The sequence below is a fragment of the Patella vulgata genome, chromosome 8 (genome assembly GCF_932274485.2).
Source record: "Patella vulgata chromosome 8, xgPatVulg1.2, whole genome shotgun sequence".
Lineage (NCBI taxonomy): Eukaryota > Metazoa > Mollusca > Gastropoda > Patellidae > Patella > Patella vulgata.
In genome coordinates, this window is record NC_065886.2 from 31,919,765 (window position 1) to 31,941,653 (window position 21,889).

At 38.0% G+C, this 21,889-nt stretch overlaps 1 protein-coding gene across 2 annotated transcripts; it reads left to right on the forward strand.

The window, feature by feature from the left end:
* The first annotated feature begins 493 nt into the window (after window positions 1-493).
* Window positions 494-18,921, forward strand: LOC126830337 (ammonium transporter Rh type A). Of its 2 annotated transcripts, XM_050560707.2 has the most exons (10): window positions 494-715; window positions 9,417-9,609; window positions 10,856-11,006; window positions 11,698-11,842; window positions 12,468-12,631; window positions 13,120-13,257; window positions 13,864-13,997; window positions 14,107-14,267; window positions 14,838-14,985; window positions 16,162-18,921. In XM_050560707.2, exons 1-10 carry the CDS (start codon window positions 559-561, stop codon window positions 16,175-16,177), a joined length of 1,407 nt encoding a protein of 468 aa, XP_050416664.1. In that variant the 5' UTR covers window positions 494-558; the 3' UTR covers window positions 16,178-18,921. The 2 variants fall into 2 exon arrangements, with proteins under 2 accessions (XP_050416664.1, XP_050416665.1); XM_050560708.2 differs by having other exon boundaries at window positions 14,838-18,921.
* Window positions 18,922-21,889: the final 2,968 nt, after the last annotated feature.

Consider the following 21,889-nt stretch of genomic DNA (forward strand, 5'->3'; position numbering starts at 1 on the left):
TGCCAAGGGACACCACGCTAGAAAATCCTAGAATACCTTTCTTTAGCAACTGCAAGTCAATATTTCAGTAAGACATGGTTAAACCAGTTTCTCTGCGTGGCGAAAGTGATAAAACCGCTTTAATCTCGAAAATAGTCGATAGGTAAGTATTTGTCATCCGATGTCAACCGAGTAGTGTGTAATTCTAAACAATATATGGGTGGCTTTCCCGATAATAATTCAAGGTCGTCAGCTAATTGTATTAACTGTGTCACTACAAGTTTTATTTTTATAATATTATGTATCGAATGGCCCATAGTCATTACACAAATCCAAACAGAATACGAAGGCATAGATCAGAATGGTAAATATGTTATCTGCACTGCGATTGGTTGATTTGAACACACCCACTTTTAAGTTCGGGTTGACACGACGTTTTCATTGGTTAATTCTGATCACACCTTTTATAATTTCCATTAGCGTCTGTTAATGGTTTTTTTGGATATGTTAACCTAATTGTGCCAAACCACCTCAGAACAGAAATTTTTAGGATCAGAACAGGACGATTATCATCTCATCATGGCGGTGGCTAAGCGTTTCAAACTTCCAATTTTTATTTTGGTCGCTCAGTTGGCCTTCATCTTAATTTTCGCATTTTTAGCGGAGTATGATAGCACTGCACAGCCCAAAAATACCGATACACTATCGCCAGCCCCGGTTCCACAATATTATCCAAGTAAGTTGAATTATTTCTAATTATTCAATCTATGGGTGGTGGAGAAGATTGGTGCGTAAGACGTTGGATTGCTCACCTTGATGTCGCGACCGGACAAACTTTCCCTTATAATAATAATAATAATATAAAGAATTTATAGAGCGCCTGCATTCCGTAGATTATAAATATAATCACGGAAAATTTTTAGAATTAAAAAGTTTCGTTATTAAAATGTCACCATAATCACTACATAAAACTTTGCTTAAAAAATTCAGTTATTAAAGTCATCACAATCACTACATAAAACTTTGCTTAAATGGCGTATGATTGTATTTTTTGGAACCCTGAAATAGACAAAAATAGTTCTAAAAGCACATATTAATGTAATATGAATGTATGTAAAGTTATTTATATTCAATTTTTTTAAAAACAAATATTGTAATTTCTAGTCAATTGTTTTCAAATTGAATGGCAGTCGTTGACGACTTTTTAGTGCATTCTACACGTTTTTAAAATTATTTTGTCGTTTGTGAATCAGCTTTTCCTAATTACTTCCACAGTGTGTTGTAAGATATGTTTTTATTTGTTCATTACAAAATGTCACGAAATGCTCTAGTTTGTGTTGAATGCCAACATTTCATACATAGTCTTTTAAATGAGGGTGCCACGGTGGTTCAGAGAGTAAGACGTTGTCGGCTAAGACGGAGGTTGTTATATTCCGGTGTTGGCCGACAAAATTCATCGGCATTTTCCGGCTTTGTCGGCGTTGTAGGACGGAGGGTCTGCAAAGGGACAGCGTACAGTCGTTCGGAAGGAACGAAAAACCGAGGTGCCGGGTACACATTGGCATTCACGTAAAAGACCCCTGAAAGTTAGAATGTGAAATAAGAGCATGCCGTACAGCACCTGTTCGAGCAGAATATCTCCCATAGCAGACTGTATGGCGTAATTAGAACAGTGTCGATTTCTTGGGGCGGGGCCCGATATTCAAGATGCATTTACGTATTTATTTCGCCTCGCTCCACTCGGCTAGTCAATTAAGCTTATAAATAGATATTCAGTGCATGTAGATCAAGCTTGAGAGAAGATAAAACTGTCGCTTGTCTAGACATGAAAATGAAACAAAATTGGGCTTCATCTGGATCCTGCTGTTTTGCTACGACTTGGCTAATGAAGACGGCCACACATACGGCATCCAGTGTGCTATGAGGAAAATTTTTCCCGGACAGCGGCGCTAGGGTCTACTCTTACATACACATCGAATTCCAACCGCCAAGGATCTTTTATGAGCACGCCAATGTATACATGGGACCTCGGTTTTTCGTCTTATCCGAACGACAAGACAGCTGTCCTTGTCAAGCCAGCCCTCCGCCCTGCACCACTGAAAAGGGGAAACCACGCCGGAAAATCGCGATGAACTTTCTCGACCAACACTGAGAGCGAACCCGCGACCTCCAGGCTAGCGAGCCAGCATCTTACTCGCTCAACCACCGTAGCTCCCTTTGTCTAGACACAATACATATGCAGTTGTTGAGTTGTCGTGCTGTTCAGTTGTCAAGCGTGAAAAGATGCACTTTGATTTTTTTTGGCTTCCCTGTAGTTACCATAACCTCTTCCAGTATAATATATCATAGAAGTGAGATATAACTTAAACAGTGAATCAGAGTCTGTGCATAGGGGTGTTTATATATCCATCGGAGGAACCCGGAGAACTCGGAAAAAACCCACGATATTGGACAGACGATCTTATTCCTTGTCACCGAAGTTACGCCACTTGACTTAATGACATACCTTATGATCTAAAGCGCACACGTTAAAGCGCACTCGACCCCCCCCCCACCTTAACAGTAAATATGATTTGATTACAATTGTTTGCCTAGCTCCGTTCGGCTACCTTGGTTGGATATATTATATGTTTTCCCTCATAGTACACTGTATGACGTATGCTCATCTTCATTAGCACAGTCAATAAAGAACAATCGGACATTAAACACCATTTCCATTCGTTTCATTTCTTTACGTCCAAAACCATTATTGGCCTGGAGATAAATGGGTGACAGGGTTTATGAAACATTAACATAATCATAATAAATATAAATCGCGGCCTTAGAAACACCATTGAGTTTTCTTATGGGTAACTTAACTTAGTTTTAGGCAGCAAAGAATATATAAAAAAAGGGACCCTGACATTGAATAAAAGTACGGGGCGTTGAGAAAATACTATAATGGTGATAATATTGTGAATTGTTGGTATTTCCTTCTTTCAATATCATTTGTTCATCATTCATTCTTTCATTTAAACATTTCTATTTTTCTTATGTTTCTATTAATCCTGCGTGTTAATTAGACGTTAAGCTACTTATCTAATGACAGACAGTTGACAGCTGACACATTAATAGATTTAATAACTATCTTATTGTTTATTTGTGTATATGTGTATATGCTTGATAACGACTTGTGGAACCTTGTTGAAACGTCGCAGTGAAATAAACCATAGTAATTGTTATCCATAAAAGTGTGTTTTTGATTTTGCTTATTGTTTATTTCATTGTAATGTCTTTTATATTTTAATCCTACCTCTTTAATTGTTATTAGTAGCATTGGTGTATATTGTTAATTCCTTAGATACTGGGGGGTTGGATGGCTGAATGGTTAGCGTGCGCGCGCTGTATCATAAAGTCTGTCATTGAGTCGACTGGCGTGGTTTCGAATCCCCGGTTGTACGTGACAAGGAATAGGGTCGCCTGTCCAACCTCGTGGGTTTTCTCCGGGGCCTCCGGTTTCCTCCAACTGCTAAAGACCCCTACGCGCAAGCGAATTATGTAAATAAAATTAAACCATATGTTAGTCCCGAAATGACCTAGTTTGTGTCGAGTGGACGTTAAACCCATCTCTCTCTCTCTCCCCTTAGATACCATTTTATTATAAATACCGATTTGTACATTGATATAGCATTCTAGGTTTCATCCCGTTTCCAGGACAGTTACTCTGCTTGTCGGACGTGCTGTTCTCCGTATATGATGTTAAAAGTTTTCCGGTAATAAATAGTCTCAAGGATAGTTCCAGTCTTTAGTTATTATCGAAGATTTACACTGTTACAATACGATTCCATTTTGTATCCAAATAATAGAAATACTCGAACAATAGACCCGATTATCACATAGATAAACCATGTCACTGAATTACAAACGAAATCAAGTCATGGTCGTTTTATTGAAAGTAAATGTGGTCTCTTTGAAGTCAACAAACCTATTATAAGAAAGAATTGCGTACTTTAACCGACAAACACGATACGAAACTGATCGCCTAATCGGAAAGAATGTTAACAAAAGGATATCGTTAGAAAGACCACGGAAGTTTCTTGCCGGATAATGTGTCGGCAACCACATCTTAAGCATTTAGATTATCGAATTTGTATCTAGCCAATCGGACAACTTCAATAGGGCGTATGGAGTATTGGAACACGTCGTTGCTACCTGATCCTGATTACATTTTATGTATTATGGCACGGATCGTAACGCTCTGGGTATAGTCATCCAGATTGTACGAATATCCGAGGTCCCATGTATACATTGGCCTGCAAGTAAAATAAGTCATGACAATTGGAATTCGATATAAGAGTAGATCGTAGCATCGCCCTCGTAGCACATTGTGTGACGTATGTCCGTCTCCATTAACCCAGTCGGAGCTGAACAGCGCGACGTTAAACCCCATTTCATTCTATTCCATTTCGTAACACTCTGGCAAGATTTACTCCAGTTTGCATAAAGATATTATCTGAACTAACTATACGAAATCTAACAGAATATTATAAGCAAACTAAAATTAATTATTTTGGAAGTTTCTCTAATATAAGAACGGTATATACCAGTATAGGTGGCAAAAATATTCATTTGTTTGACATAAATCAGAGGAGGAAAATGCGTGTACCTTTCGTAGCAGAAATTGAAAAGGGTCGCTTACAGAACTTGTACTGCTGTACAAATACATTAAACCCAGGTCACACCAAAACAACGTGTTTATTAATTCATGGACAGGAGTTATACACCACCTTGACGTACAATTAGGCCTGGTCACGTGTCATATGTAAACAATATCCCTTAAAACAGATACTACAGAATTCAATGGTCATTGTAAACTTATACATAAATCTACATATAATTTGGTTTTAGAAACACTAATACGAAATATACCTCCACGTATATTATTGTGTGACGCCTTAAAAATTTAAATTGTATCTTTATGGGAATCTGTAGTGGTTCAGTGAATACAGCGATGGATCACTATTCCCGGTGACCCAGATTCGATCCCGGGATTGACTGAGAAAGTTCTAAGGGATTTTAACAGAGTTGCTTCCCCTTGTCAGTTGTACAGGACGTGGGGCCTGGTGAGGCAAAACATCAACTAATCGCTCGCACGGGACGAAAAGCTGCGTCCCCGTGTACACGTTGGCAATCCCATCAAAAAATGTATGAGCGTTGAAATCCCATGAAGACTGGGCTGATTCGTCGCTGTCCGGCTTCATTGGCTCGATTGACGCAGAAATGTAGTAGGTTTACCCCATTTCATTTTACAACTTGATGTGTACATAGCGTGTTTAGTCATTTCATGATACTTTATTGTTGTCACCCTGTTTTGTCGTGACTAGTGGATGTGATTGAAAGGGTCGAGCACCTACTGAGCTCTGACATAATTTAAACATGCTCTATAACAAGGGTCGATGTTGAATGTCCGACCTTGGACTTTGAATACTGAAATACTACATCATGCTCTAACCTACCGGGGCGGATATTTGGTTAGGGAGCAAAGGGTCTCTCTGAGAACATTAAAAGATAACCGTGGTATTACCTACATCACCAATTTGTTTAACAGAGGAGCCAAGGTGGCCCAGTGAGTAAGATGTTGGCTCGCTAACCTGGAGGTCCCGTATTCCGATAAAGTTCATCGGGATTTTTCTGCGTGGTTCCTTCTTGACAGTGCTGCAGGACCGATGGCCTGGCAAGGGACAACGTATAGTCTTTCGGATTGTATGGAAAACCGAGGCCCCGTGTACACATTGGCGAGCACGTAAAAAATCCCTTGGCAGTTGGAATTCGATATACCCATTTACACCAAATATGGAATGTTTTTTATCCAGATGCACGTCAAACACATTTTTCTAATACTCCAAAAAGCCTTTATTGAATTTAATTAGCAGAAAGAAAAAAGTTAATATTGTGAGTTAACTAACTCGCACAGATGTTATCCCTCTTAGTGATTATGCTACATCACCTCACCCCACCACCCCCACCAGAATCCGCTACTACCTTTATACATAACATTTTGACCAACAATGTTACGGATTTTGAGGACAAGATCTTTGTAAATAAGTTAAAGTGTTTGTTGGGGAAGACTAGGTAAACAGAGCCATTTGTCCTCTAGACCAGCTCAAATAGAAAACTACGGCCGAGTATGCGTTTCAAACAAAATTTAATCTCCCCTTACAATGTAGACATACAGATAAGTTCCATAAATCTCGGTGTCTTAATTAATGATTTGAAGCGGTGGTTTGATTGTCAACACGAAACTGTGGTTTAATGAAATGAAACGAAATGGGGTTTAATGTCTCACTGTTCTGCCCCGACTGGGCTTATGAAGACGGGACAGCGGTGCTACGTCCTACTCTTATATCGAATTCGAACTGTTAAGGGATCAAACCCCCGTGACCTCCAGGCTAGCGAGAGAGAGAGAGAGAGAGGGGGTTTAACGTCCACTTGACAAAAACTAGGTCATTTCGGTACTAACACATGGTTCAATTTTATTTCAATAATTCGCTTGCGCGTAGAGGTCTTTAGCAGTGGGAGGAAACCGGAGGACCCGGAGAAAACCCACGAGTTGGACAGGCGACCCTACTACTTGTCACGTATAACCGGGAAATCGAAACCACGCCTGTTGACTCAATGACAGACCTTATGATACAGCGTGCACGTCTAAACCATCCCCCCTCCCAGGCTAGCGAGCCAGCGTCTTACTCACTTAACCACTGTGCCCCCAACCCCACCCCGGGCTAATAAAACATTTTCTATGACAGCGTCATTTCCACCAACGTTTTGTCGAATTCAAACTGCCAAGGATTCGTTTACGTGCAGGACAACGTGTGCACGAGATCATCAGAACGACCAGACTCGCTGTCAAGCATTACAGACAAAGGAAATTTCTGGGCCATCATTGGGATCTGACCCGAAACCTACTGATTGGGTTTCCAGCTCGTTCCTCTACGGCCCATCGTGTTTAGCAGTGAGCAGGGTTTAAAGAAAGTGTTTAATTCGTTAGTGTCTATTTGGTGGACACGTTCTTAAAGCGGCAAGCAGACACAGGTCAAGGATGCTCCTGGCTAAAAAATATTATTGAAAATAGTGCAAAGGGGGCATACTCTGGTCAATGTATGCCAATATCCTTCCTGATTACCTTATAGAAACTAACTGTGAAATTGTATTTCCCTGTGGTTAAATTCTACCCATCATGTTTATTAAATGGTACACAAATTTAAAGCGATAACTTTTCTAAGAAAGTCAAAACATAATTATTTCTATGTCTTTTGCTCATTAGGTTGTCAACAAACTATTATACGGTCATAGGTATTATTCTCCAAATTTAAAATCCTTTGACCCCGGAAATAATAACACAATTACCCCCCTTGTTTTTCTAACCCCCCCCCCCTGGAATAGCTATCTTCAAACGTTTGAATTTAAAGTTGAAAATGACATTTTTGCCAATTTCTCAATTGGCAATAGTGAATTATAGGATTAATAGGATTATTCTTTAACAAGGTAGGACTGTTTATAGATACCATCTATTTTAAGGCTTTATTTTAATAAATTTTAAAAATATAACTTAAAAATATGAAATTGCAACTTTAAGGCCGCGTTAATATTGGGTATCTGGGTACCTGGATGCACCCGCACCCCACCTCGGTGTCTTTTCAGGACTAACATATAATTCAATTTTATTTCTGTAATCCGCTTGCGCGAAGGGGTCTTTAGCAGTTGGAGGAAAGCGAAAGATCCGGATAAATCAAACGAGATTGGAAAAACGACCTTATTGTATTGACGGGGACGTTAAGCCCAATTTCATCCCATTCTCTGCTAGAATAATGTTTCATGAAAAAAAAACTGAAAAATTTTGTTTACGAATATTAATTTTAAAATAAATGTGATATACTACAGATAAAAAATGTATCCCGTGTTATAAAGGGCGTGACATGATACACAAAAGAGTATCTTAAATAGGTTATTCTGATAAACACAGTCTATGAAACCTTAAATATGCAGTAATATGAGTTGACATACGAACATAAAGTAAGATCATATATTACCACGGTTAGGATAATATACTATCTTGAGAATCGATGAATGATAATAACTTAAGTTAAGCTGTGACGACTTTACAGAATAATCGACAATTTGGTACAGTAAACCTGAATTGTAAACATTGTGGAGAAGTGTGTTACAAGATTTAGATAGCTTTAAAACAAATTCGATATAAAAAAAAAGTGGTGTTAACGTCCTACTTTTTTTTTACCAACGGTTGTTTTTGTATTGGGCGGAGAGGGGTTTCAGAGAGTGTGTATGTGGGGACGGAGCATTCTGCAAACATAGATCCATCTACTTCTGTCCTGAATGGCCACCATATCCAAAAATTAGTATATTGTTTTGTAATGCGGTTCTAGACATTTTCACATCTGGCATACACAATTTCGCTCAACTAGCTTAGTGTCTGTTCTGAAGCGGAGCTAACTGTAGACAGGCAGTCGGAGTTTAGTATGGGGAGGAAGAGGTAAATTTTATGACGTGCACTAATGACAGTTCCCTTGCCAGTTGGCTGAACACGTGATTGTCTGAAGATCGAAAAGACGAGCATGAGCAATGCAATAAACTATGAGATTTGTTGTCCCATCTGAACGACTATACACTGTTCATTGCCATGCCTCCAGTCCTGCATCATTGACAATTGAAATCCACGCTGGCCAACACCGGAATCGAACACAGGGCAAGCAGGGTAACTTTCTCGGCCAACACCGGGATTGAACCAGAGACCCCCTTTGCTAGTGAATCAGTGCCTAACTTACTGTCCCGGGTTTAATCAACTGACTAATTTTACACTCCGAGGAAATAAGTTGGGTAGGGCATTGTACAAGAGCCTTTGCTAAACAACCTGAAAACCTTTAAAACACGTGTACTAGCCGTTAGTATTATGTTAGTTTTTCACAATGATGAGGTTATATGTGGCAGTATTTAATTAGTATTGGGTGGTATTGGGTAGTATTTGGTGGTATTAGGCAGTATTTAAGTAGTATTGGGTGGTATTGGGTAAGTCTTCCCGCCATAAGTTATGTACTAATATGTACGTTAGCATCTATGTTAAATTGTAGAATCTACGTATATTACGTATTGTGCGGTAGAATGATGTACCATTTTTGTACATACGAATCTTCTTTTATTACCCTTTAACGTCCGCTTAATTAATTATGCTTCGCGCACGCAGGGTCTTTCTTGGGGGGAAACGGAGGTTGAGAAGGGGACCCTATCCCGAAGCCACATGCGCTTACAACATAGATCGAAGCCACGACCGCAAGCCATAAAGAGGTCACAATCTATAGACCACTAGGTCATCCCATCCCCCACCTACGAATCTATACTGTCTAACAGAATCAAAACGTTTATGGATGTTATTATACTTTCAGTGTTTCAAGATGTGCACGTGATGATGTTTATTGGTTTTGGCTTTCTGATGACGTTTTTAAAGCGATATGGATTTAGCGCTGTTGGTATTAATATGCTGATAGCAGCTTTCTGCTTGCAATGGGCTACCATAGTTCGAGGTTTTATACATAGTGATATTTTAGGCGGAGAAAAATTCAAAGTTCACGTCACGGAGTAAGTGTTTCATTCTGTACATTTGAATAAATCAAATAACTGTTTAAGGAACGATAAAGAGGCATTATTATGCGAGAGCTAAACTTGCCTATTGTCGGATGTGGTTTGGCTTCAAGTTATTATTTAGAAATTTATTCATGTGATAAGCCAATAATGAACTCTTCACACTATCGTGTGACTTAGATGGCAGGTTTTGCAAATTAAAGGACTGATAATAGAGATTTCGTTTACATTATCATGACAGTTGAACTGACCTTTTCAAAATATTAATATTTTATTAAACATGTATTATGCAAGAGCTAATTCTGTCCATTGCAGGTCTGAAATGTTATCTAAATAATTAATTAGGCATTAAGTAACTTATCCAGACCATAATCAACTCTCGATGCCATCGTTAGTCTGAGATATTAAAATTTAGTGGATTTGAATACATTTTGTGATGGATTATTTAACGTAAAAATGAATAATTAAATCGAGACTTTGTTTATTATCGTACTTTAGTAATGAGGATAGCCTAAAATTGAATCGCTAATATCTCGGTTCAGAGTGAAGCAATTGGACTGAAATTGTCAGCATATTCTGTTTTCATTATCTTTTACTGCTAGACCTGTCAGCTCTTTATCTAATCTTACCTATTGCCCCTTTAGAACAAACACGGCCTGTTCGTTTTTAAAATACGTAAAATAGTCCTTAACAGTTAGGCCTGACAAAGACAGCTGTCTAGTCGTTCGGTTGGGACGAAAAACCGAGGTCCCGTGTACACTTGTGCGTGTACACCACAGTTGGAATTCGATATAAGAGTAGGCCATAGTGCCGCTGTCCGGGCAAAATTCCCCTCATAGCACACTGTATGGCGTATGCCCGTCTTCATTAGCCCAGTTCGGAGCAGAACAGTAGGACGTTAAACCCCATTTCATTTCATTTCCTTAACATTTACCAGATGAAGAGTAGGTTGGAAACACCAATGTCTGGGCAAAATTCCCCAATCGTATTTTACACGTGTCCATAGAAACAACACTTACTTTGTGTTTTGTTTTAAATATGATCGAAGTATTGGGTCTCTAAAACGAATGTTAGTCCATAAATGGTTCTGTCCTGTTCAGTATTTATAAAGATATGATCAATTGAAAAATATCCCGACAATATCTTACAGACAATATGAAGAAGTAAGGGACTAAAGTGTTGTTTTAACTAAAGGCTCATTTAAAATCTAGCTATTTTATTAATTCCTTCATTCTGATTACAGGATGCTCTCTGCTGATTTTGCCGCGGCTACTGTTCTGATCTCGTTTGGAGCTCTTCTAGGTAAAACCTCACCGCTACAGTTATTAATAATGGCCACCATAGAAATAATATTAGCCCAGATTAATGAATATATTGGTGTTGATATATTCCATGTAAGTACTAGGCCATATGTATTCCTTACTATGTCTAACCGTCATTTGAACAAATGTGAACTAATAAATCATACCGTGAGCCTTGGTGGCCCAGTGTGTCAGGCGCTGTATTACTCCAGGAGGTCCGGGACGCAATCCCGGCAATGGTCGAGAATGTCCCAAAGATTTCCCTGCGAGAGAGAGAGGGAGAGAGAGAGAGAGAGAGAGAGAGAGAAAGTGAGAGAGATGGGGGTTTAACGTCCACTTGTCACAAACTAGGTCATTTCTGGACAATTTTATTCCAGTACTTCGCTTGGGCGTACGGGTCTTTAGCAGTGGGAGCAAACAGGAGAACCCGAAGAAAACCCACGAGGTTGGACATGCAACCCCACTTCTTGTCACGTACAAGCGGGGAATCGAAACCACGCCACTTGACTCAATGACAGACCTTATGATGCAACACACACGCGTTAACCATTCGGCCACCAACCCACAGATTCCCCAGCGTTGTTTCCCGATAATGGTGCTGAACGGAGGACGTGTACACGTAAAAGAACCATTGAAGGCTGGAATTCCGGGTAAACATTCCCCCATAGCATCCTATATGGCGTATGTTTGCCAGACCTGCGAAAGCAAAACAGCAGGAGCTTAAACCCCATTTCATATGGCACCGTGTCAAAACTATATGTGATTATTGTATTTTATATTATAGGCTGTTGATATTGGAGAGTCTATGTATGTCCATGTGTTTGGTGCGTATTTTGGTTTAGCAGTGGCTAGAGTTCTATTTAATGAAGAAGTCGAGTCATCTAATAAAGAAGGGTCTGTTTACCATTCTGATATATTCGCTATGATAGGTTGGTATTATTTCTTAAATTTCTTAGCGTCTTTAATAGTTAATCAATTGATTTTTTGAATCCCTTAAAAGTACAATATTGTAAAAGTTGACCCTCTAAACGGAATAACTGTCCAAAACTGGTTCAATTGCATTCATTATTTACAAAGTTGCAGGTGCGGACTTAAAGTGTGGGGGGGGGGGGTCATGAAACAAAGTAAGTGCCCCCTTGAGACCAACGAAGCGCCCCCAATTTTCTCAAAAAGCAATAACAATCATAATATGACATGAACTTAATGTGAACATAAATAAAACTGCTTTCCAGCGAGATGACGATTAGCGAGCAACTATATAGGCAATCCTATCTATGTTCTATCAGAGCGCTCAGTGTTATAGACAGTATTTTGTTTCATGTCGATCGATTAGTAGTTGGGGCGGAATTTCTCGTTCAAAAATGCAGCCAATCATAAAAGTTGAAGCCAGTATATAATTCTATAGAGTAATAATGCACGTGACGTAACAAACACTGAATCTGAAATGATAGCTAGGTTATTCCATTCGTTCACTGGAACTTTATTCTACTACCTCTTTAGACAGATTCCTGTCAAGTGATTTCTAATACCTATCTAATCTAATCCATCATACAGGTACGATTTTCTTGTGGTTATATTGGCCGAGTTTTAATGGTGGTGCTGCAGAAGGCGATGAACAACACCGGGCTGTATTAAATACGTACTTCTCATTGGCTGGTTGCTGCATCGTCACTTTTGCCATTTCCGGCTTGCTGGATAAAAAGGGAAAATTCGATATGGTAAATATAAATAAACTTCTAGAACTTTTACTGACAGATATCTAAACGGGGATCTGTTGTTTGACAGACGCGGTTTACTATGCAAATCTTAAAGATAAATTATCACCTGGCTGCTGGAATTCAAGATAGATGAGCTAGAAACACCGCCTCCATAGATATTAGTCTAAAAAATCACCAAGATTGTGTCCGGGAAATATTTCCTTCATCGCACCCCGCTTGGCAAATTCCCGTCTTCTTTAGCGCATATTTTTTGTATTTCTTTTCTAACACTATTTATTCATCTTATACAGCTTGTCCGGAGCCTGTCCCAGTCCCTTCAGATCTTGAGGCCCTTGGCTTCAGCATGGCAAGTCTGTAGTTACATGTATACCCAGCACTGCCTATGACGTTTTATTCGATTGTTGTAGGAGTATTATATTGAACTGTCTTACCTTGTCGGTATTATATTTCACGTAATTATATCACATACACGATCCTTTCTTTATCAGGTTCATGTACAGAATGCAACATTAGCAGGCGGTGTTGCTGTTGGTACCTGTGCTAACATGCCCATGGAGCCGTGGGGTGCTCTGGTTCTCGGTTCTGTGGCGGCGATCATTTCTGTAATAGGATATAAATATATAACGGTAGGTAAACGTAAATTTGGCTATGAACAGCAAAGGTGGGATGGGGCGAATGGTTTAACGCATGCGCTTTAGATCATAAGGTCTGTCATTGAGTCAAGAGGCGTTGTTTCGATTCCCGGCATTGTACGTGACGTGACGGTTTTCTTCGTGTCCTCTGCTTTCCTCCCACTGCTTAAGAGAATTATTGAAATATAATTGAATCATATGTTAGTCCCGAAATAACCCAGTTTGTGTCGAGTGGACGCTAAACCCCTTTTCCTCTCCCACTCTATACGCAGCAACATCTGCTAAATGTGTAATTTGTTATCAGACAGTAAACGATGTTTTCCAGTTATGAATAGCCATGGCACTTGCTCACCAACTAGGACGTGTCGAGTTCGATATTGGCAGGAAAGTTTCTCTTGATTTGCAGGTCTGGTTCACCAGTTCAAAAACCCATGTCAGCAGGAATTCGACGAAGCGTAGTCGGAGACATTCCTGTCCTTTCAAAATTAAAGCGCATTTCACACTTCTCCGGTTGTATTCTCAATAACCTCTTTAGAATACTTGAAAGCGGGGATGTAGCTGTTTGTTTAATGCATCTTATCTACTTTTATTTGTTTTCAGCCTTTCCTGTCAAGTAAATTACGTCTCCATGACACTTGCGGTGTCAATAATCTTCACGGTATGCCCGGTATATTGGCGGGAATTGCTGGAGCTGTCATGGCGGCCTTAGCAACACAAGACAAATATGGCGAAAGGTAAGTCTGTATTCCCATCTAAACATGGGACAAAATGATGTGTGTCTGACAAATTAATATGTACGACAATATTATTATTCTAATATTAATAATATTATTCTACTTTCAGTTTGTTCGAGGTTTTCCCTGCTCGTGCCCCGGAAGCTGATAACACCACTGTTGTTGGTGCTGTTACTGGACTGGGTCGAACTGCTGGTAGTCAGGGTGGTTATCAGGCAGTGGCGTTAATAGTTAGTTTAGGAATTGCAATTGTTGGTGGTCTATTGACAGGTAAGCACGGTGTAGAATCAATTTTCTAGAAATACTCGAACCGAAAGCACTCATTGTACAATATCCTCAACATTCGATATTTGCGCAACATTTATTAATAAATTGGGGCAATAAAGGGCCGCGAACAAATGTGCTCTCCAGTAACCTTGGGACTAGACTTTCCAGTAAAATGGACCGAATTAACGTGTGTGTATCTCGGTGAGAGTCGAGAAGGTCTTGTCATGGGAGGCGTCTGTGTGGCTGACAGGAGGAAACCGCACCGGAAAATGCCGAGAAACTTTCTCGGCAAACACCTCCAGCGAACCCGAGATCTCCTGATCTGCGAGCCAGGGTCTAACTTACTGAGTCACAACTTCCTCACTAGAGTAAATAAACATGGGCTTATACGATCATATATAGGCCTGATACTAGCTCCTTCTTATGAAGCCAGTAATCAACTGTACCAAACGATTTGGAAAATCAAATTTAGAATTACTGATCCGCTACTGATAAAGGGGACGTGGGGGTGGTTGCTGAATGGTTTAGACTTAGCCTCCCTCTCTCATCACCAGATCGGTTCTCTTGTTTCAGGTTTGTTATTAAAGATTCCATTCTGTGACAACGTGAGAGAACGACATGCATTATTCGAGGATGAAGAACAGTGGAATCTACCGGAAGAGGAAGTCGCCTTTTTGGATCGAAATTATGAACAAATCAATAAGAACGTCGACACCAAAATGTAAGGATATTAACAAAACAATGTGTTTGAGAAAATGTTCGTCCGAGAAAAAATAATACTCTAGATTATCAAAACGTTCAGCTTCATCTCTCAACAAGGGTACCTCAATATGTGTAAATACGTACAAAGAAAATTCCTAAAAGTTCGCCATTGTTATTATCGGAAACACTTTTTTAAATTATTTTTCTTGAAGGAGAATAATTTTGAAGGCACAGTGGAACATAACAAAATTATATAAAATTAGGCCTATTATAGCTGTCTTAGATACAAAGCTTTATTTGATTTGAAGGAACAGTTAGATATAGATATAGAACAATTAGACCTACTTTATCTGTTTTAAGTAGCAAATGAACATTTATTCTCCCTGGATACAATTAGGCTTACCTTATAAGGACAATTAGATGCAAAAGAACTGGCCATACGTTATCTGTTTTAAGTATATCTTACTTATAGAACAATTAGATCTACATTATGCGGCTTCTGAAAAGATTACCTGCCAATGTCATGATGTTTCCATTTTATTTCATTGATAACCATAATAATATATTAGAGGAGATTTATTATTTATTGTAGCAGATGTTAACAATATTATATTATATAATATCAATCATGGTCCCAAACCAGAAATTAACAAATACTCAAAATTTCCCAAAAGCTAACTTTTAAAATCGCCATTACTAACTTATTAATATTATATAGTCGAATATATTCAATCAGCATTTAATGTATTTGTCATTGTATGTACCTTGAAGGAATCTAGAAGAGATCTCCTCTTTCTGTCGAATCTCCCTTTGTTTTACAGTTTTTTTATGTGCTTACCGAACTAAAGCTTGATCGTACAAGTATTCTGTATAAATTGTTATAGTATCAATAGATATTTATTTTTTGTCCAAGTTTAATATTAGTTATGTAGTGAATTAATAATAGATAATGCTACTTCTCGGGAAACAATACGTCGATATAGCCAGAAATATTGCCCACATTTAAAAATGTCGAATTCTCGCTTCTAAGTTTCAAGGGTCTTTGATAATTTAAACAAAAGTTCGCTGTTTTAAACGTGTCCGGCTATTGTATTAGGTTTAAAGGGTCTTCGGTATTTAAACAAAAGTTCTATGTTTTGAAGGTCGTATCAGAATAATGTTTTAAAAAAACACAGAATTTTTGTTTCTTTTTCAGACGACTTCTGCAGTAATAAAAAAAGTAGGTGTTTTGTTTTGTTGGTGGTGGGGTTTTAAAATTAATACTGAGCGATTCTAGCAAACGGTAGGTACAAAATTGCGAATCGACCATAATCGATCAAGAAAATCGATTTTCGATGTCGTGCAGATTGATTATCGATGGAATGATATTGGACAGATCGCTATGATCTATGACAGATCGGTTATCGATGGTTACGATATAGGGCAGATCTGTTATTGATGGCTACGATATATATTATGACAGATCGATTATCGGGGCTTGCGATATTTGACAGTAACTGTTTCGTTATCTATGACTACGATAGAGAAGAAATCAGACGAAATTGGTAGTAAAACGTGAACGATCATCGGATTTATTTCTGTTGGCGAAAAGAGCCGTTGTTTTAGCACGGAAATATCTTCCTTCCTGCTCCACCCAATGGAAATAATTTTCTACGGGTTATGAGGAGTATACGGACATTTAATTCTACTTTTTAAAGCGAGAACATTTGGTTTCATAAATGTTTTTTTTGTCAGTCATTCTTGATTCAAGAAAATGACAACCAAACCGTCGCTAAAATTTCTCAGTATGAAAACCACGCTTACGAACTCCAGCACACAACGTTTTCGTCGGGTTTGTTACCCATTCAAAAGACTTGAAAGCTGTATGAAAATCGCTTATTGAGCGTTGCTCCCTTCCAACTGAAGTATTAAAGCCGCTGGTTATCATGAGAATGATTTTGAATTCCTTGCCAACTACCATATGGTGCAAATTTAATCTCCTACAGTAATACCAGTTCAAAAATGGTCCAATTCTGTTCAGTATTTGTAATAGATTCAAATTTCATCTTCTGTGAACGTTACAAACAAGACATTGGTACCTCTTAGTGTACGGTGAAATCTTTAAATTTACTTCTTTTTATCTCATTGAATCCAATTAACGAATTCTTGATTAATGTTAAATAATCAATTAGGTACATTTTCCCATGCATTAGGGTACATGTTACCATTAATTAAGGTACATGTTACCATGAATTAGGGTACATTTTACCGTGAATTAAGGTACCTTTTACCGTGAATAAGGGTACATTTTTTACCGTGGATTAGGGTACATTTTACCATGAATAAGAGTACAATATACTATGAATAAGGAAACATTTTACCGTGAATTAGAGTACATTTTTACCGTGAAAAGGGGTACATTCACTTTACCGTGAAGTAGGGTCCACTACCGTTAATTAGGGTACATTTTACCCAGAATTAGGGTATTGTTGATATTGTCCTAAAAATGCAAATAGTAACCAGCGGCTTTCAAAATATATCTGACAAATGGTGTTAAATATTGTTTATGTAATGGCGTTTGAATGGAACATTGAATTACTAAACCTACTAAACCTAAAATTTGCATGCTGTTTTAAAGGATATTATTTAATTTACGTACTTGTTAAAACTGTTAATTGTTTCACATTGCATCTCACTACGATGCTTTTCACTCCGTTATTATCTATATTTAACCTCCAATGATTTTGTTGGAAAATAGTCTGATCTTGTCAAATTATGTTAATTTATGTCTGAACAATTAAATAAGGTATTAATTAATTGTATTCCCATTTTATGAAACCATGGTCCAGGAGCTTTATCGATGAAAATTTAAACTAAATTATTTATAAGAATGCAACCTTTTATATAATTATTGGCTAAATTCTAAAATTTGCATTAAGATTTTCATGGAAAGGCCGCATTCTTTAAACATTTTATTTGATTTTTTCATGAATAAGGTTCCCTGTGAACAATCCCAAAACTTCAATCTTAGCTATTTCAGAGATTTTGAATGCCTCGAAAACTACAAAATTATGAAAGTTGAATCTCTAAAAGGAATATATTATTGTGTTGATATTTTGATGTCGAGATTAAAATAATCGATATGAATATATTTCATTTTAGCCCTGAAAAATTAGATATTGTCTGGAAAATAACAATAACTGTCAACGACTTTACTAAATTGGACATTGATCGTGCATGTTAAATAAATGTTTAATTCCATCTTTTCAAGTTATTTAAGTATAAAATTGAACATTAATCGTGCATCGCCTAAGTTTAATAAACCATCTCTTCAAGTCATTGAAGTATAAAATCAGATTTTGCATTTGTTTTTGTTTTTTATTTACTGAATATGTTATTTTATATACAAATTCTAATTAATGGTCTGCGCTTAGCTTACGTATATATTCTTTGAGTGGTATTTAGCAATTGACACATGTAATAAACACATAAACGTAATAAAGAACACAATTAGCATTTGAATAATTATTTTAATTAAAGCGACGTTTCTTTGGAGGCTTCTTCCAACGCTATTAAGCAAATGAATTAATTGAAATAATAATTGTGTTCCATAATAAAATTATGCTTTTGTGTTCCATATTATACTTTTTGTGTTTATGGCATATATGTATGAAAATTAAAATGTTGAGGAAAGAAACACACTATTATCGGGCTAGCGCTTTCAGTTCCACCGGAACATCATTAGGCCTTTAGTACACATTGTATTCTCCGTTAATCATTACCTAATAATAGAATGAAACTCAAAGCGCTAGCCGCATAATACTGCTTGTTTTTTTCCTCAACATTTTAATTTATTTTAATTGTCATATTATATTATGTTATATATAATACATTATTTATATATCTAGTTATATTAAAATATATTCATTGTGTTTATATTCATATCATAATCATGTTATAATAAATGTAATTATAAAATATATATCATAGTTTGTTAATTGTTCGTCTCACAGATGTATCATATTGAGACTTATCAAACACGGTGACTCGTGTATTGAACTTTAACTTAAAGTAGCTAAGTCTCTAACTCAATATCATTCAAAGTCTTCGACATGGAAAACACAAATTATTTGTCTATTTAAATCAACATTGATGTTGTGATCATACCGGGAAAAGATGGGCTTCTGATATCCAATATTTAAGATAAAATAAAGATTTTACCATTGGTACACGATTACCATAATGCGTTTCTTCGCCATTTGTAACAAGGGACTCGAAGAACAAGGCTAGACATATTCAACAAGTCATGTCAAACGGTGACGGCATATTCTTATCTGGAGAGCATGCATGCGCAATAAATACTGGAATGACCAGACGATAGAGATTGCCATTCGATTGAGACTTCTGGCGTATTTCGATGAACATAACTGATTAGAAATTCGAGTAAAACAGAAACGATTGAATGCAAATCAGTTTATATACATTCATATTACATTATTATATGCGTTGCGACCCATTTGTGTCAATTTCGAGTTCCCAATTATTAGCCATTTAGATCCTTTAAATAAATTATATAATATTATATTCCGTCTAAAATGGTTGAATGAATGCGCGTCTTATTATGTTGGGAACCACGGTGGCTCAGTGGGTCACTCGGCAAACCGCTGTAGACTCCATAGTACCCTAGATCTAGCCGTCCGCCATTGGAACTATTTTCATGTTCCTGGATTACCAACGTCATTATGTTGGGAACCACGATGGCTCAGTGAGTCACTCTGCAAACCTCAGCAGACACCAGTACCCTACATCTAGCCTCTGGTGTATGACGAAGTCCGCCATAGGAATTACTTTCAAGTTCCTAGATTACCAACGGCGTCGCCCATGACGACGCCTTATTTGAAGAATGTTTTATCATACAAAGCTTTCAAAGTCTGGAGCTGCTTTTCTTTCAAGTTTATCCGATTTTCTTTAAACAAGGACAACTTTGCACTGAAAATTCTAAACACTATTCGAACGACGCAATTTTGAGAACTTCTTTTTAAAAGCAGGAAGTTTTCCTCATAAGTAAACCGAGGCTAGATGTAGAGTACCGGAGGAATCTGCCGAGGTTTGCCGAGTGTCAGTGAGTAAGACCTTGACTCGCTAACCTGAAGGTCTCGGGATTACTCTCGGTGTTGGCCAAAGAAGTTTCTCGGGATTTTTCCTTTGTGGGTTGCTCTGCCAAGGAAAAGTGTCTAGTCGTTTGGATGGGACGAAAAACAGAGGTTTCGTCTACACATTGGTGTGCAAGGACAAAACACCCTCGACAGTTGGAGTTCGAAATAAGAGTAGGCTGTAACGCCGCTTTCCCGGCAACATTTCCCTCATAACACATTGTATGAGTGCGGGGAGCTGCAGTGTCTCAGTGACAAAGGCGCTGGCTTACTAACCATTCGGTTTCGGGTTCAATCCAATTGTTAGCCGAGTAGGTTCCTCGGTTAATTTTGGAGATAATTTTTAAAGAAAAATGTTATCACCTTATTTTGCTGCTAAAAAAAACATTATTGGTTTGTTGACCGCACGGGTGGTGGAGTTGACCTCACGCATCGGTTAACCTTAGTTTAGTTTATACTGGTCTAAATCTGTGTCAACTAGTAATATTTTGGCGTAATATAGTATGTCATAATACATAGTTAACATAGTTAATACAAGCGATGTCGAGGTCACGGCGGCTACCGCGAGTGCAACAATGTCAATTTGCAGCTTTACTTAAAGGACCGGTCTGGTTTGTGTGACCTATCGATATCACACAGCAGCTATCAAGTGCTAGCTTTGTCTGTAACTATATTATTTTAAATTTTAAAGGGGCTATAGCTAGTACCTTCCTTATCTTTGTTCACATTTACTTGGTTAATTCAATAATTAAATTTGGGTTCGGATTAGCATATAGCTATAATGTTGAGGTCAACCAGAAAGAGATCGGCCGTTACAAGTAAAGTTCAGTGTTCCCAGCAAGACACTGGCGCTGTACCTCCAAAAAAGGCCCAGGACAAAGCAGAGCAAGGCGACAAGACCTTTATTCAGCTTACAAATTTTTCCTATTGCTTTGGTTCCCAAAAGCTCTGGCGGGTGGAAACTAATTACTCACTAATCATATCCGCATTGATGAAGATAATTCCAGTGTTAAATATTCGTCTTTTGACAGTGTGCTCCAAATGATAGCATCCCTATGGGAAAATGTTATGGAAAATGGATATAAAATCCGCTTTCCGCTTGCTTCTCGTTCATCCGGGCGACTTTGATATGCTCTATACCACTTTCCTATCTACCCGTAATACATTTACACCCTCCAAACTCAACCATTCTAGGTCTTTTATTATATTTACCGGACTAAATGGAATGTGCTGTATCGTTTCCGTTATTCGAGACATTTTCCAGATTTTTACAATGGGTAGTTACAGTAATTCCTGAGATTGTCAGGGCCTCCTGAAGGCGTTTACAGATGTATGCGAGTCTCTGGGTGTTCCGATAGCAGACGATGAAACAATTGGCCCGGTCCTACTAGTTAACTTACGTGTTTAGGGTTGAGTAGTGATACAAAAAAAAAACATGCAAATAAAAATACCAATAAATAAACTTGCCAACTTGAATCGTGAATTAAAGGACATCGTAATCAAACGTCGAGTGCGATTACACGAGTTAGAGTCAATTACAGGTCTAATGTCTTTTTGGTGCAAAATCCATTCCTTGTTCCAGAGCATTTTTAGGGCGTTTTATGACATCATTGCTTTATTCAAGTCGAAAGATCCTAAATATTTTTACACCATACGAGTTACGCGTTATTTTGGTTTGGCTTACATTTTTTAACTCATTTAATCGCGTATGTTTTATCTCAGATCAGGTTGGTTGTCAGATACACCCGGTAACAGTTGTTTACAGATAGTTCCGGTAACAGTGATCTCGGT

What these genes read in the sequence shown, in the direction of transcription:
- LOC126830337 (XM_050560707.2), top strand. Translation starts at nt 559, where the DNA reads ATGGCGGTGGCTAAGCGTTTCAAACTTCCAATTTTTATTTTGGTCGCT. An exon ending in TTGGTGTTGATATATTCCAT is followed by an intron (nt 11,007 to 11,697) that starts GTAAGTACTAGG and finishes TTTATATTATAG; the next exon opens with GCTGTTGATATTGGAGAGTC. An exon ending in AAAAGGGAAAATTCGATATG is followed by an intron (nt 12,632 to 13,119) that starts GTAAATATAAAT and finishes TTTCTTTATCAG; the next exon opens with GTTCATGTACAGAATGCAAC.